General features: G+C 58.3%; 1 protein-coding gene across 1 annotated transcript; it reads right to left on the bottom strand.

Moving 5' to 3' along the window:
- Window positions 1-1,242: 1,242 nt before the first annotated feature.
- Window positions 1,243-15,708, bottom strand: LOC149913755 (uncharacterized). The gene is made up of 5 exons (XM_090128998.1): window positions 15,684-15,708; window positions 11,463-14,664; window positions 11,220-11,271; window positions 7,540-7,653; window positions 1,243-1,311 (listed from the first exon to the last, which is right to left on the bottom strand). Exons 1-2 carry the CDS (start codon window positions 15,706-15,708, stop codon window positions 13,670-13,672), a joined length of 1,020 nt encoding a protein of 339 aa, XP_089985124.1. The 3' UTR covers window positions 1,243-1,311; window positions 7,540-7,653; window positions 11,220-11,271; window positions 11,463-13,669.

Raw genomic sequence — 15,708 nt, 5'->3', positions numbered from 1 at the left:
CCGTTGACCATCGCCATCGCAAAAACTCAACATTTCACCCCAAAATTGACCAAAAATGGGATCTTTTGGGGTCAGAATGGGACTTTTTGATCATTTCTGATGTTATTTGATGCCTTACATCCATTGTGACCCCAACCAACCCCCAAAGCTCCAGCAACAAAACCTCAACCTCAACCGCTCAACCGTTGACCAACTTCTTCATCAAAACTCCACTTTTCACCCCCAAATTGACCCCAAAACTCCATTTTTTCACCCCAAAAACCCCGACATCCCCCTCCCCTACCCCATATGCACCCTCTGATGCCTCCTCAACGCAGCACCCCCAGCGAATCCCTTCCCACACGTGGCACAGCAGTGAGAGTTGACCATCGTCATCGCAAAAACTCAACAATTCAACCCAAAATTGACCAAAAATGGTTTATTTTTGGGGTCAGAATGGGACTTTTTGATCATTTCTGTCTCAACTCTGATAGGAAACTCAATGTTTGGTGCCTTACATCCATTGTGACCCCAACCAACCCCCAAAGCTCCAGCACCAAAACCCCAACCTCAACCGCTCTACCGTTGACCATCGCCATCGCAAAAACTCAACATTTCACCCCAAAATTGACCAAAAATGGGATCTTTTGTGGGTCAGAATGGGACTTTTTGATCATTTCTGATGTTATTTGATGCCTTACATCCATTGTGACCCCAACCAACCCCCAAAGGTCAAGCAGCAAAACCCCAACCTCAACCGCTCAACCGTTGACCAACTTCTTCATCAAAACTCCACTTTTCACCCCCAAATTGACCCCAAAACTCCATTTTTTCACCCCAAAAACCCCCACATCCCCCTCCCCTACCCCATATGCACCCTCTGATGCCTCCTCAACGCAGCACCCCCAGCGAATCCCTTCCCACACGTGGCACAGCAGTGAGAGTTGAGTTGCTGGACGTCGCCGTGAGCTCGGCGATGTTTGATGTAGGCTGAGCTGTAACTGAAACCCTTCCCGCATTCGGGACAGTTGTAGGGTCTGGTTGTGACCCTATTGGTGGTTCTGTAGGGTCTGGTCGTTGCCGTATTGGTGTGGGAGGACCTTTTGGGTTTGGGGTTGGTTGAACGTCGGGGGTTTTCTTGCGGGTGGTTGCGTTGGTGGGCGTTGAGGTTGGAGCTGCGGGTGAAAGCTTTGCCACACTGCTGGCATTGGTGGGGTTTTTTTGGGGGGGGGTGAGGGGTTATCGGGGTCGGGGGGGGGGTCGGGGTGGAGGGGGGGGGGTGGTGGAGATCCAGGGGTTGGGGGTCGGCGTCGTCGGCGTCGCTGGCGTCGTCTGCAGGGGGGGGGGGGGAAAGGAGGAGGGTTTTTAGGGGGGGGGGTTAAGGGGGGGGGGGTTTGAGGGGGTGAATGGGGGTGTTGGGGGGGGTGGGGGGGGATTTGGGGGGATATGGGGGGGATATGGGGGGATTTGGGGGGCATATGGGGGGGATATGGGGGGATTTGGGGGGATAGAAGGGGTATTTGGGGGGATATGGGGGATATGGGGGGATTTGGGGGGATATGGGGGGGGTTTGGGGGGACATGGGGGGATATGGGGGGATTTGGGGGGATATGGGGGGATATGGGGGGATTTGGGGGGATTTGGGGGAATAGAAGGGGTATTTGGGGGGATATGGGGGATTTGGGGGGATTTGGGGGGGATATGGGGGGGATATGGGGGATATGGGGGGGATAGAAGGGGTATTTGGGGGGATATGGGGGATATGGGGGGATTTGGGGGGATATGGGGGGGATATGGGGGGATTTGGGGGGATAGAAGGGGTATTTGGGGGCTTATGGGGGGGATTTGGGGGGATTTGGGGGGATTTGGGGGGATATGGGGTTATTAATGGGGGGTTATGGGGGGATTTAGGGGGATTTGGGGGGGACTTGGGGGGGATTTGGGGGAATATGGGGGGGATATGGGGGGATTTGGGGGGATAGAAGGGGTATTTGGGGGGATATGGGGGATATGGGGGGATTTGGGGGGTCATGGGGGGATTTAGGGGGTGTTTGGGGGGGATTTGGGGGAATAGAAGGGGAATTTGGGGGTTATGGGGGGATTTGGGGGGTGTTTGGGGGGGTCAGAGGGGGATATGGAGGGATTTGGGGGGATATGGGGTTATTAATGGGGGCTTTGGGGGGATTTGGGGGGTGTTTGGGGGGGGCAGAGGGGGAGATGGGGGGATTTGGGGGGGATATGGGGGAGATATGGGGGAATTTGGGGGGATATGGGGGAGATATGGGGGATTTGGGGGCGTATTGGGGGGTTTGGGGGGATTTGGGGGGGAATATGGGGGATATGGGAGGATATGGGGGGCTTTGGGGGGGCATTGGGGGGCTTATGGGGTGATATGGGGGAATATGGGGGGGATTTGGGGGCGTTTGGGGGTTTTGGGGGGGGCTTGGGGGATTTGGGGGGGGGATATGGGGTGTGTTGGGGGGTTATGGGGGGGGTATTGGGGGGGATTTGGGGGGGATATGGGAAGATTTGGGGGGGTTTGGGGGGGTAGGGGGGGATTTGGGGGATTTAGGGGGGTATTGGGGGGGTATATGGGGGCATATGGGGGTTTTAGGGGATTTGGGGGGGAAGATGGGGGGATATGGGGGGGATATGGGGGTTAGGGGGGGGGTTGGGGGGGTTGGTGGGATTTGGGGTTATTTGGGGGGGGGTTGAGGGTTTATGGGGGGATTTGGGGGGGATATGGGGGAATAGGGTGGGATTTGGGGGGGATATGGGGGTTATGGGGGGATATGGGGGGGATATAGGGGGATTTGGGGGGGATTTGGGGGGGATTTGGGAGTTATGGGGGGGGGCGTTGGGGGGGTCGGTGGGATTTGGGGTTATTTGGGGGGGGTTGAGGGTTTATGGGGGGATATGGGGGGGATATGGGGGGGATATGGGGGAATAGGGTGGGATTTGGGGGGATATGGGGGGTTATGGGGGGGATTTGGGGGGGATATGGGGGAATATGGGGGTCAGGGAGGGCAGGGGGGCTCCCACCCCCAATTCCCCCAAATCCCCCCCACTGCCCCCCATTATCCCCAGTGTCCCCAATGTCCCCACTGTCCCCATTCCCCCCCATGCCCCCCATCGTCCCCATTGTCCCCCATTCACCCCACTGCCCCCCATGTCCCCCATTGCCCCCCATTGTCCCCACTGCCCCCCATTGTCCCCATTACCCCCCCGTGTCCCCATTGTCCCCCATCGTCCCCATTTGCCCCATTGTTCCCATGGTCACCAATGTCCCCATTGCCCCCCATTATCCCCAATGTCCCCCAATTTCCCCATTGTCACCAATGTCCCCCAAATCCCCCATTGCCCCCCATGTCCCCATTATCCCCCATTGTCCCCACTGTCCCCATTGCCCCCCATTGTCCCCAATGTCCCCATTGTCCACATTACCCCCCCATGTCCCCATTGACCCCCATCGTCCCCATTTGCCCCATTGCCCCCCATTGTCCCCCATTATCCCCCATTGTCCCCAATGTCCCCCAAATCCCCCATTGCCCCCCTTGACCCCATTGTCCCCCCAATGTCCCCCATTGCCCCCCAATGTCCCCCATTGTCCCCATTCCCCCCCATGTCCCCCATTGTCCCCCATTGTCCCCATTACCCCCCGTGTCCCCAAATGTCCCCAATGTCCCCATTGCCCCCAATGTCCCCCAATGTCCCCCAATGTCCCCATTCCCCCCCATGTCCCCCATTGCCCCCCAATGTCCCCCATTGTCCCCACTGTCCCCATTGCCCCCCATGTCCCCATTGCCCCCAATGTCCCCCAATGTCCCCATTGCCCCCCATGTCCCCAATGTCCCCCATTGTCCCCTTTGCCCCCCATTGTCCCCAATGTCCCCCAAATCCCCCATTGCCCCCCATTGTCCCCCATCGTCCCCATTTACCCCATTGTCCCCATTGTCACCAATGTCCCCATTGCCCCCCATTGTCCCCCATTGCCCCCAATGTCCCCCAAATCCCCCATGCCCCCCATTGTCCCCGTTGTCCCCATTCACCCCACTGCCCCCCATGTCCCCCATTGCCCCCCAATGTCCCCCAAATCCCCCATTGTCCCCATTGTCCCCGATTGTCCCCCATTCACCCCATTGCCCCCCATGTCCCCATTGCCCCCCTTGACCCCATTGTCCCCCAATGTCCCCCATTGTCCCCATTGCCCCCCATGTCCCCACTGTCCCCCAAATCCCCCATTGTCCCCACTGTCCCCAATGTCCCCCAAATCCCCCATTGCCCCCATTGTCCCCACTGTCCCAAATGTCCCCCAAATCCCCCATTGCCCCCAATGTCCCCCATTGCCCCCCAATGTCCCCCATTGTCCCATTATCCCCCATTGTCCCCATTGTCCCCCAAATCCCCCATTGCCCCCCATTGTCCCCATTGCCCCCCATGTCCCCATTGTCCCCCATTCACCCCATTGCTCCCGATGTCCCCATTGCCCCCCTTGACCCCATTGTCCCCCAATGTCCCCCATTGCCCCCAATGTCCCCCAAATCCCCCATTGCCCCCCACTATCCCCACTGCCCCCAATGTCCCCAATGTCCCCATTGCCCCCCATTGCCCCCAATGTCCCCCAAATCCCCCATTGCCCCCCATTATCCCCAGTGTCCCCAATGTCCCCATTGCCCCCCATTGTCCCTCAATGCCCCCCATGTCCTCCATTGTCCCCCATTGTCCCCAATGTCCCCATTGTCCCCACTGCCCCCCAAATCCCCCATTGCCCCCCATTGTCCCCACTGCCCCCAATGCCCCCCATGTCCTCCATTGTCCCCCATTGTCCCCAATGTCCCCATTGTCCCCACTGCCCCCCATGTCCCCAATGTCCCCATTGCCCCCCATTGCCCCCAATGTCCCCCATTGTCCCCATTGCCCCCCATTGCCCCCAATGTCCCCCATTGCCCCCAATGTCCCCCATGTCCCCAATGTCCCCATTGCCCCCCATGTCCCCCATTGCCCCCCGTGTCCCAATTGCCCCCCATGTCCCCATTGTCCCCACTGTCCCCCAAATCCCCCATTACCCCCAATGTCCCCCAAATCCCCCATTGCCCCCCATTGTCCCCACTGTCCCCATTGCCCCCAATGCCCCCCATTGTCCCCACTGCCCCCCATGTCCCCAATGTCCCCATTGCCCCCCATTGCCCCCAATGTCCCCCAAATCCCCCATTGCCCCCCATTGTCCCTATTGCCCCCCATTGTCCCCATTTTCCCCCAAATCCCCCATTGTCCCCATTGCCCCCAATGTCCCCCAAATCCCCCATTGCCCCCCATTGTCCCCATTGCCCCCCATGTCCCCATTGTCCCCCATTCACCCCATTGCTCCCCATGTCCCCATAGACCCCAATGTCCCCCATTGCCCCCATTGCCCCCCATTGTCCCCATTGCCCCCCATGTCCCCCATTTTCCCCCAAATCCCCCATTGTCCCCACTGTCCCCATTGCCCCCAATGCCCCCTATTGTCCCCATTGTCCCCCATGTCCCCATTGTCCCCATTGTCCCCCAAATCCCCCATTGCCCCCCATTGTCCCCATTCCCCCCCATGTCCCCCATCGCCCCCTTTGTCCCCATTACCCCCAATGTCCCCCAAATCCCCCATTGCCCCCCATTGTCCCCATTGCCCCCCATGTCCCCATTGTCCCCCATTCACCCCATTGCTCCCCATGTCCCCATTGCCCCCCTTGACCCCATTGTCCCCCAATGTCCCCCAAATCCCCCATTGCCCCCCATTGTCCCCATTGCCCCCATGTCCCCAATGTCCCCATTGTCCCCATTGTCCCCCATTCACCCCATTGCCCCCCATTGCCCCCAATGTCCCCCATTGTCCCCATTCCCCCCCATGTCCCCCATCGCCCCCTTTGTCCCCATTACCCCCAATGTCCCCATTGCCCCCCATTGTCCCCAATGTCCCCCAAATCCCCCATTGCCCCCAATGTCCCCCATTGCCCCCCATTGTCCCCATTGCCCCCCATGTCCCCCATTGTCCCCATTGCCCCCCATTGCCCCCAATGTCCCCCATTGTCCCCACTGTCCCCCAAATCCCCCATTGCCCCCCAATGTCCCCCATTGCCCCCCAAATCCCCCATTGCCCCCCATGTCCCCACTGCCCCCAATGTCCCCAATGTCCCCATTGCCCCCCATTGCCCCCAATGTCCCCCATTGCCCCCCATTGTCCCCCATTGTCCCCATTGCCCCCAATGTCCCCCATTGCCCCCCATTGTCCCCCATAGTCCCCAATGTCCCCCAATGTCCCCCAAATCCCCCATTGCCCCCCATGTCCCCATTGCCCCCCATGTCCCCAATGTCCCCATTGTCCCCAATGTCCCCAATGTCCCCCAAATCCCCCATTGCCCCCCATTATCCCCACTGCCCCCAATGTCCCCATTGCCCCCATTGTCCCCATTGCCCCCAATGTCCCCCATTTTCCCCATTGCCCCCCATTATCCCCAGTGTCCCCAATGTCCCCATTGACCCCATTGCCCCCCATGTCCCCATTGTCACCAATGTCCCCCAAATCCCCCATTGCCCCCCATTGTCCCCACTGTCCCCATTGCCCCCAATGCCCCCCAATGTCCCCATTGACCCCATTGCCCCCCATGTCCCCATTGTCACCAATGTCCCCCAAATCCCCCATTGCCCCCATTGCCCCCATTGTCCCCAGTGTCCCCAATGTCCCCATTGCCCCCCATGTCCCCATTGTCCCCATTGTCCCCCAAATCCCCCATTGCCCCCCATTGTCCCCATTCCCCCCCATGTCCCCATTGCCCCCCATTGTCCCCAATGTCCCCCAAATCCCCCATTGTCCCCATTGCCCCCATGTCCCCAATGTCCCCATTGCCCCCCATTGCCCCCAATGTCCCCCATTGTCCCCAATGTCCCCCAAATCCCCCATTGCCCCCCATTGTTCCCATTCCCCCCCATGTCCCCCATTGTCCCCATTATCCCCCATTGTCCCCACTGTCCCCAATGTCCCCCTTGACCCCATTGTCCCCCAATGTCCCCCATTGCCCCCCGTGTCCCCAATGTCCCCATTGCCCCCATTGTCCCCATTGCCCCCCATGTCCCCATTGTCCCCATTGTCCCCATTCCCCCCCATGTCCCCCATCGCCCCCTTTGTCCCCATTACCCCCAATGTCCCCCAAATCCCCCATTGCCCCCCATTGTCCCCACTGTCCCCATTGCCCCCAATGCCCCCCATTGTCCCCATTCCCCCCCATGTCCCCCATTGCCCCCTTTGTCCCCATTGTCCCCATTGCCCCCAATGTCCCCCATTGTCCCCCATTGCCCCCATTCCCCCCCAAATCCCCCATTGCCCCCTATTGTCCCCACTGCCCCCAATGTCCCCAATGTCCCCATTGCCCCCCATTGCCCCCATTGTCCCCCAAATCCCCCATTGCTCCCCATTATCCCCACTGCCCACCATGTCCCCCAATGTCCCCCAAATCCCCCATTGCCCCCCATTGTCCCCACTGCCCCCCCATGTCCCCCCTGTCCCCACTGTCCCCGCCGTCCCCTCACCAGCGGGGGCCACCCTGAGGGTCTCCCACTCCTTGCATTCGTTGGGCTCGGGCCCCCCCAGCTCCTCCTCCACCTCCAGCCGAGAGACCACCACGGGTTTGGGGACGGGGAAGTCTGGGGGGGGTGGGGGGGCCTCAGTTTGGGGCCACTTCCCCCAGTTTTGGGGTCACTTCCCCTCCATTTAGGGCCATTTCCCCCAATTTTGGGGGCATTTCCCCTCCATTTAGGGCCATTTCCCCCAATTTTGGGGTCATTTCCCGTCCATTCGGGGCCATTTCCCCAATTTTGGGGTCATTTCCCCCCTATTTAGGGCCATTTCCCCCAATTTTGGGGTCATTTCCCCTCCATTTGGGGCCATTTCCCCCAATTTTGGGGTCATTTCCCCTCCCATCTGGGACATTTCCCCCAATTTTGGGGTCATTTCCCCTCCATTTAGGGCCATTTCCCCCAATTTTGGGGGCATTTCCCCTCCATTTAGGGCCATTTCCCCCAATTTTGGGGTCATTTCCCGTCCATTCGGGGCCATTTCCCCAATTTTGGGGTCATTTCCTCCCAATTTGGGGCCATTTCTCCCAATTTTGGGGTCATTTCCCCTCCCATCTTGGACATTTCCCCCAATTTTGGGGCCATTTCCCGTCCATTCAGGGCCATTTCCCCCAATTTTGGGGTCATTTCCCCTCCATTTGGGGCCATTTCCCCCAATTTTGGGGTCACTTCCTCCCAATTTGGGACCATTTCCGCCAATTTTGGGGTCACTTCCCCTCCCATTTGGGGCCGTTTCCCCAATTCTGGGATCATTTCCCCTCCTTTCAGGGCCATTTCCCCCAATTTTGGGGTCACTTCCCCTCCATTAGGGCCATTTCCCCCAATTTTGGGGTCACTTCCCCTCCTTTCAGGGCCATTTCCCCCAATTTTGGGGTCATTTCCCCCCTATTTAGGGCCATTTCCCCCAATTTTGGGGTCATTTCCCCTCCATTTGGGGCCATTTCCCCCAATTTTGGGGTCATTTCCCCTCCTTTTAGGGCCACTTCCCCCCCACTTTGGGGTCATTTCCCCTCCTTTCAGGGCCACTTCCCCCAATTTTGGGGTCATTTCCCCCCTATTTAGGGCCACTTCCCCCAATTTTGGGGTCATTTCCCCTCCATTCAGGGCCATTTCCCCCAATTCTGGGGTCATTTCCCCTCCTTTCAGGGCCACTTCCCCCAATTTTGGGGTCATTTCCCCTCCCATCTGGGACATTTCCCCCAATTTTCGGGGCATTTCCCCTCCATTTAGGGCCATTTCCCCCAATTTTGGGGTCACTTCCCTCCATTTAGGGCCATTTCCCCCAATTTTGGGGTCATTTCCACTCCATTCAGGGCCATTTCCCCCAATTTTGGCGTCACTTCCCCTCCCATTCGGGGTCATTTCCCCTCCTTTTAGGGCCATTTCCCCCAATTTTGGGGTCATTTCCCCTCCTTTCAGGGCCATTTCCCCCAATTTTGGGGTCATTTCCCCTCCCATTTAGGGCCATTTCCACAATTTTGGGGTCATTTCCCCTCCATTTAGGGCCATTTCCCCCAATTTTGGGGTCATTTCCACTCCATTTTGGGGCCACTTCCCCCCAGTTTGGGGTCATTTCCCATGGCGACAATTGGGGACAACAATGGGGACAACGATGGAGGATCCTTTTGGGGAACATTGGGGACAAGGATGGGGGACCTTTTTGGGGTCCCATTTTGGGGGACATTTGGGACAATAATGGGGACAATGATGGGGGACATTGGGGTCAACGATGGGGACAATAATGGGGTCCCATTTTGGGGGATATTGGGGACAATAATGGGGACAACGATGGGGGACATTGGGGTCGACGATGGGGACAACGATGGGGGACCTTTTTGGGGTCCCATTTTGGAGGACGTTGGGGACAATAATGGGGACAATGATGGGGACAATGATGGGGGACTTTGGGGTCGACAATGGGGGAACATTTTGGGGGACATTGGGGACAATAATGGGGACAATAATGGGGACAAGGATGGGGACAAGGATGGGGGACCTTTTTGGGGTCCCATTTTGGGGGACGTTGGGGACAATGATGGGGACAACAATGGGGAACTTTGGGGTCGACAATGGGGGAACATTTTGGGGGACGTTGGGGACAATAATGGGGACAATAATGGGGGACCTTTTTGGGGTCCCATTTGGGGGACGTTGGGGACAATAATGGGGACAACGATGGGGGACATTGGGGTCGACGATGGGGACAATAATGGGGTCCCATTTTGGGGGATATTGGGGACAATGATGGGGACAACGATGGGGGAGTTTGGGAACAACGATGGGGGAACATTTTGGGGGCATTGGGGACAATAATGGGGACAATGATGGGGACAACGATGGGGGACAATAATGGGGTCCCATTTTGGGGGGACGTTGGTGACAATAATGGGGACAATGATGGGGGACTTTGGGGACAACAATGGGGACAAGGATGGGGGACGTTTTTGGGGTCCCATCTTGGGGGACATTGGGGACAATAATGGGGACAAGGATGGGGGACCTTTTTGGGGTCCCATTTTGGGGGACGTTGGGGACAATAATGGGGACAACGATGGGGGACATTGGGGTCGACGATGGGGACAATAATGGGATCCCATTTGGGGGACGTTGGGGACAATGACGGGGACAATGGTGGGGGACACTGGGGTCGATGATGGGGACAATGATGGGGGACCTTTTTGGGGTCCCATTTTGGAGGACGTTGGGATCAATAATGGGGACAATGATGGGGACAATGATGGGGGACTTTGGGGACAACAATGGGGGAACATTTTGGGGACATTGGGGACAATAATGGGGACAATAATGGGGACAAGGATGGGGACAATGATGGGGGAGCTTTTTAGGGTCCCATTTTGGGGGACGTTGGGGACAATAATGGGGAAAACGATGGGGGACGTTGGGGTCGACAATGGGGGAACATTTTGGGGGACGTTGGGGTCGACGATGGGGACAATGATGGGGACAATGATGGGGACAATGATGGGGGACAATAATGGGGTCCCATTTTGGGGGATATTGGGGACAATGATGGGGACAACGATGGGGGAGTTTGGGAACAACGATGGGGGAACATTTTGGGGGACGTTGGGGACAATAATGGGGACAATAATGGGGACAATGATGGGGACAATGATGGGGTCCCGTTTTGGGGGATGTTGGGACCAATAATAGGGACAACAATGGGGACAATGATGGGGGACCTTTTGGGGGACGTTGGGGACAATGATGGGGACAACAATGGGGGATTTTGGGGAGCACGATGGGGACGATGATGGGGGACCTTTTTGGGGTCCCATATTGGGGGACGTTGGGGACAATAATGGAGACAATGATGGGGACAATGATGGGGGACTTTGGGGTCGACAATGGGGGAACATTTTGGGGGACATTGGGGACAAGGATGGGGACAATAATGGGGGAACATTTTGGGGGACGTTGGGGACAAGGATGGGGACAACGATGGGGTCCCATTTTGGGGGACGTTGGGGACAACGATGTGGGACTTTGGGGACCACGATGGGGACGATGACGGGGGACCGTTTTAGGGGGGTCCGATTTTGGGGGACGTTTTGGGGACAATCGTGGGGGGGGAAAAATGTGGGGGTCCCCGATGGGGTCAAAACCCCGCTCACCCATCAGGATCAGCGCCTCGAAACTTTCCTGCATGATGCGACCCCACAGCGCCTGCAAGAGATTTTGGGGGGGGGTTGAGGTGGGGGGGGGGGGGGGGGTCAGACCCCAATTTTGGGGCGATTTGGGGGTAGGATGTTGGGAGGGGGAGGGGGGGATGATTTTGGGGTGATTTTGGGGTGATATTGGGGTGATTGTTCCTCATTTTTCCATCTCTTTCCCTCCCCCCCCCCAAATCCTGGTACCTGGGGGCTGTTGCCCCACAGCGCTGCTGGCACCGTTTTGGGCCCGGTGTTGTTGGTTCTGGTGTCGGTTCTGGTCCAGTTGTTGGTTCTGGTCCCGGTGTTGTGGGTTCTGGTGTCAGTTCTGGGCCAATTGTTGGTTCTGGTCACGGTGTTGTGGGTTCTGGTGTCGGATCTGGTCCAGTTGTTGGTTCTGGTCACGGTGTTGTGGGTTCTGGTGTCGGATCTGGTCCAGTTGTTGGTTCTGGTCACGGTGTTGTGGGTTCTGGTGTCAGTTCTGGTCCAATTGTTGGTTCTGGTCACGGTGTTGTGGGTTCTGGTGTCGGTTCTGGTCCAGTTGTTGGTTCTGGTCACGGTGTTGTCAGTTGTGGTGTTGGTCCTGGTCCAACTGTTGGTTCTGGTCCTGGTGTTGGTTCTGGTGTTGGTCCTGGTTCTGGTGTTGGTTCAATTGTTGGTCCTGGTCCAATTGTTGGTTCTGGTCCCAGTGTTGGTTCAGGTGCTGGTCCTGGTTCTGGTGTCAGTTCTGGTCCCAGGGTTGGTCCGGGTGTTTTTCCTGGTCCTGGTGTTGGTCCTGGTTCTGGTGTTGGTCCAGGTTTTGTCCTGGTTCTGGTATCAGTTCTGTCCCCAGTGTTGATCTCAGCGTTGGTCCTGGTTCTGGTGTTGGTCCAGGTGTTTTTCCTGGTCCCGGTGTCGGTCCTGGTTCTGGTGTTGGTCCAGGTTTTGGTCCTGGTCCTGGTGTCAGTTCCGGTCCCAGTATTGGTCCAGGTGTTGGTCCTGGTGTCAGTCCCGGTTCCGGTGTCGGTTCTGGTTCTGGTGTTGATGACAGTCCCAGTGTCAGCCCCTGGTCCCGTTGTTGGACCGGTGTCGGTTCTGGTCCCAGTGTTGTTCTGGTCCTGATGCCGGTTCTGGTTCTGGTGTCGGTTCTGGTCCCGGTGTTGTTCCGGTCCTGGTGTACCTTATGGTCCTGGTGTTGGTCCCGGTGTCGGTTCTGGTTCTGGTGTCAGTTCTGGTCCTGGTGTTGTTCCTGGTCCCGGTGTTGGTTCTGGTTCTGGTGTCGGTTCTGGTCCCAGTGTTGGTTCTGGTTCTGGTGTCGGTTCTGGTCCTGGTGTTGTTCCTGGTCCTGGTGTTGGTTCTGATCCTGGTGTCGTTCCTGGTCCCGGTGTTGGTTCTGGTTCTGGTGCCGGTTCTGGTCCCGGTGTTGTTCCCAGTCCTGGTGTCCCTTACAGTCCCACTGTTGGTCCCAGTGTCGGTTCTGGTCCCGGTGTTGTTCCTGGTCCAGGTGTTGTTCCTGGTCCCGGTGTCGGTTCTGGTCCTGGTGTCGGTTCTGGTCCCAGTGTTGGTTCTGGTCCCAGTGTTGTTCCGGTTCTGGTGTCAGTTCTGGTCCTGGTGTTGTTCCTGGTCCTGGTGTCGGTTCTGGTCCCGGTGTCAGACCCAGTATTGCTGTCAGTCCCACTGTTGGTTCCGGTTCTGGTGGTACTGCTGGTTCCGGTGTCGCTCCCGGTCCAAATTTTAATCCAGTCCAGGCTTTATTCCCAGCCCAGCTCTTGCTCTCAACTCCAGTCCAGGTTTTACCGGTTCCAGTCCAGGTGTTGCTCCCAACTCCAGTCCGGGTTTTATTCCCACTCCGGTTTTGCTTCCAACTCCAGTCCAGCTCCCAACTCCAGTCCGGGTTTTACCGTCTGCTCCAGTCCGGGTTTTATTCCCAGTCCAGGTTTTGCTCCCAACTCCAGTCCGGGTTTTATTCCCAGTCCGGGTTTTGCTCCCAACTCCAGTCCGGGTTTTATTCCCACTCCGGGTTTTGCTTCCACTCCACCTGTTGCTCCCAACTCCAGTCCAGGTCTCACCGCCAGCTCCAGTCCGGGTTTTATTCCCACTCCGGGTTTTATTCCCACTCCAGTACAGGTCTTACTGCCAGCTCCAGTCCGGGTTTTATTCCCACTCCAGGTTTTGCTTCCAACTCCAGTCCAGGTCTCACCGTCAGCTCCAGTCCAGGTTTTATTCCCACTCCGGGTTTTGCTTCCAACTCCAGTCCAGCTCCCAACTCCAGTCCGGTTTTTACCGTCAGCTCCAGTCCGGTTTTTATTCCCACTCCACCTGTTGCTCTCAACTCCAATCCGGGTTTTACCGTCAGCTCCAGTCCGGGTTTTATTCCCACTCCGGGTTTTATTCCCACTCCAGTCCAGGTCTCACCATCAGCTCCAGTCCGGGTTTTATTCCCAGTCCAGTCCAGCTCCCAACTTCAATCCGGGTTTTACCATCAGCTGCAGTCCGGGTTTTATTCCCAGTCCAGATCCCAAATCCAATCCGGGTTTTACCTTCAGCTCCAGTCCGGGTTTTATTCCCAGTCCAGCTCCCAACTCCAGTCCGGGTTTTACCGTCAGCTCCACTCCGGGTTTTATTCCCACCCCACCTGTTGCTCCCAACTCCAGTCCGGGTTCCAGCTCCGGATCGGCTGCTATTGGTCCCGGTTCCGCCGTTCCAGCCCCGGTTCGGTCGTTCCCGGTCCCGGCCCGGCTGCTATTGGTTCCGGTTCTGCCGTTCCCGGTCCCGGTTCTGCCGTTCCAGCCCCGGTTCTGCCGGTCCCGGTCCCGGTTCGGCTGTTGCTGGCTCCGGTTCCGCCGTTCCCGGTCCGGTTCTGCCGTTGCCGGTCCCGGTCCGGCTGTTGTCAGCCCCGGTCCGGCTACTCTTGGTCCCGGTTCCGCCGTTCCCGGCCCCGGTTCTGCCGTTCCCGGTCCCGGTTCGGCTGTTATTGATCCCGGTTCGGCTGCTATTGGTCCCGGTCCCGCCGTTCCCGGTCCGGTTCTACCGTTGCCGGTCCCGGTTCCGCCGTTCCCAGCCCCGGTTCTGCCGTTCCAGCCCCGGTTCTGCCGGTCCCGGTCCCGGTTCTGCTGTTGCCGGTCCCGGTTCTGCCGTTCCTGGTCCCGGTTCTGCCGTTCCAGCCCCGGTTCGGCCGTTCCCGGTCCCGGTTCGGCTGCTATTGGTCCCGGTCCGGCCGTTGTCAGCCTCGGTCCGGCTGCTATCGGTCCCGGTTCTGCCGCTCTTGGTCCCGGTTCGGCCGTTTCCGGTCCGGTTCGGCTGCTGTTGGTCCCGGTTCGGCCGTTTCCGGTCCGGTTCGGCAGTTTTCGCTCCAGCCGCCCGGTTGGTTTCCGGCGCAGCCCCGCAATGGAGGCGCCGGCGGTGACCCCGGAAGTGCCGCCTTCATCCCCTCCTCATCCTCCTCCTCTTCCCCCCCCCCCCCCCCCCCCCCCTCCAACCTCCCCCTCCTCATCCTCATCTTCATCCCCTCCTCTTCCTCTCCTCCTCATCTTCATCCCATCCTCATCTTCCTCCCATCTTCATCTTCCTCCCCTCCTCATCCTCATCTTCCTCCCACCCTCCTCTTCCTCTCCTCCTCCTCCTCATCTTCATCCCCTCCTCCTCCTCCTCCTCCTCCTCCTCCTCCCCTCCTCCTCCTCATCTTCCTCCCACCCTCCTCTTCCTCTCCTCCTCCTCCTCATCTTCATCCCCTCCTCATCTTCCTCCCATCCTCCTGATCTTCATCCCCTCCTCATCCTCCTCCTCTTCCTCCTCCCCTCCTCCTCCTGATCTTCATCCCCTCCTCCTCTTCCTCCCCCCCTCCCACCTCCCCCTCCTGATCCTCATCTTCCTCCCATCCTCCTCTTCCTCCCCTCTTCCTCCCCCTCCTCCTCCTCATCTTCCTCCCCTCCTCATCTTCATCCTCATCTTCATCCCCTCCTCCTCTTCCTCCCCCCCTCCCTCCTCCAACCTCCCCCTCCTCCTCCTCATCTTCATCCCACCCTCATCTTCCTCCTCTTCCTCCCCCCGTCCTCCAACCTCCCCCTCCTCCTCCTCATCTTCATCCCCTCCTCCTCTTCCTCCCCTCTTCCTCCTCCCACCCCCATCCTCATCCTCATCTCCTCCTCATCCTCATCCTCCTCTTCCTCTTCCTCCTCCTCCTCCTCCTCCTCCTCCTCCTCCCCTCCTCATCCTCACCTTCCTCCCATCTTCATCTTCATCCCCATTTTGGGGCCAGTTCCCCTCATTTTGGGGCCATTTCCCCCAATTTTGGGGCCACTTCCGGCAATTTTGGGGCCACTTCCCCCATTTTGGGGCCATTTCCCCCAATTTTGGGGCCATTTCCCCCATTTTAGGACCATTTCCCCCAATTTTGGGGCCACTTCCCCCATTTTGGGGCCATTTCCCCCAATTTTGGGGTCATTTCACTCAATTTGGGGCCACTTCTGGCCAT

This window comes from Phasianus colchicus, chromosome 35 (assembly GCF_987193195.1).
Source record: "Phasianus colchicus chromosome 35, bPhaCol1.hap1.1, whole genome shotgun sequence".
Lineage (NCBI taxonomy): Eukaryota > Metazoa > Chordata > Aves > Galliformes > Phasianidae > Phasianus > Phasianus colchicus.
Note: the sequence above shows the minus strand (reverse complement) of the source record. Positions and strands in the feature narration are given on the sequence as shown.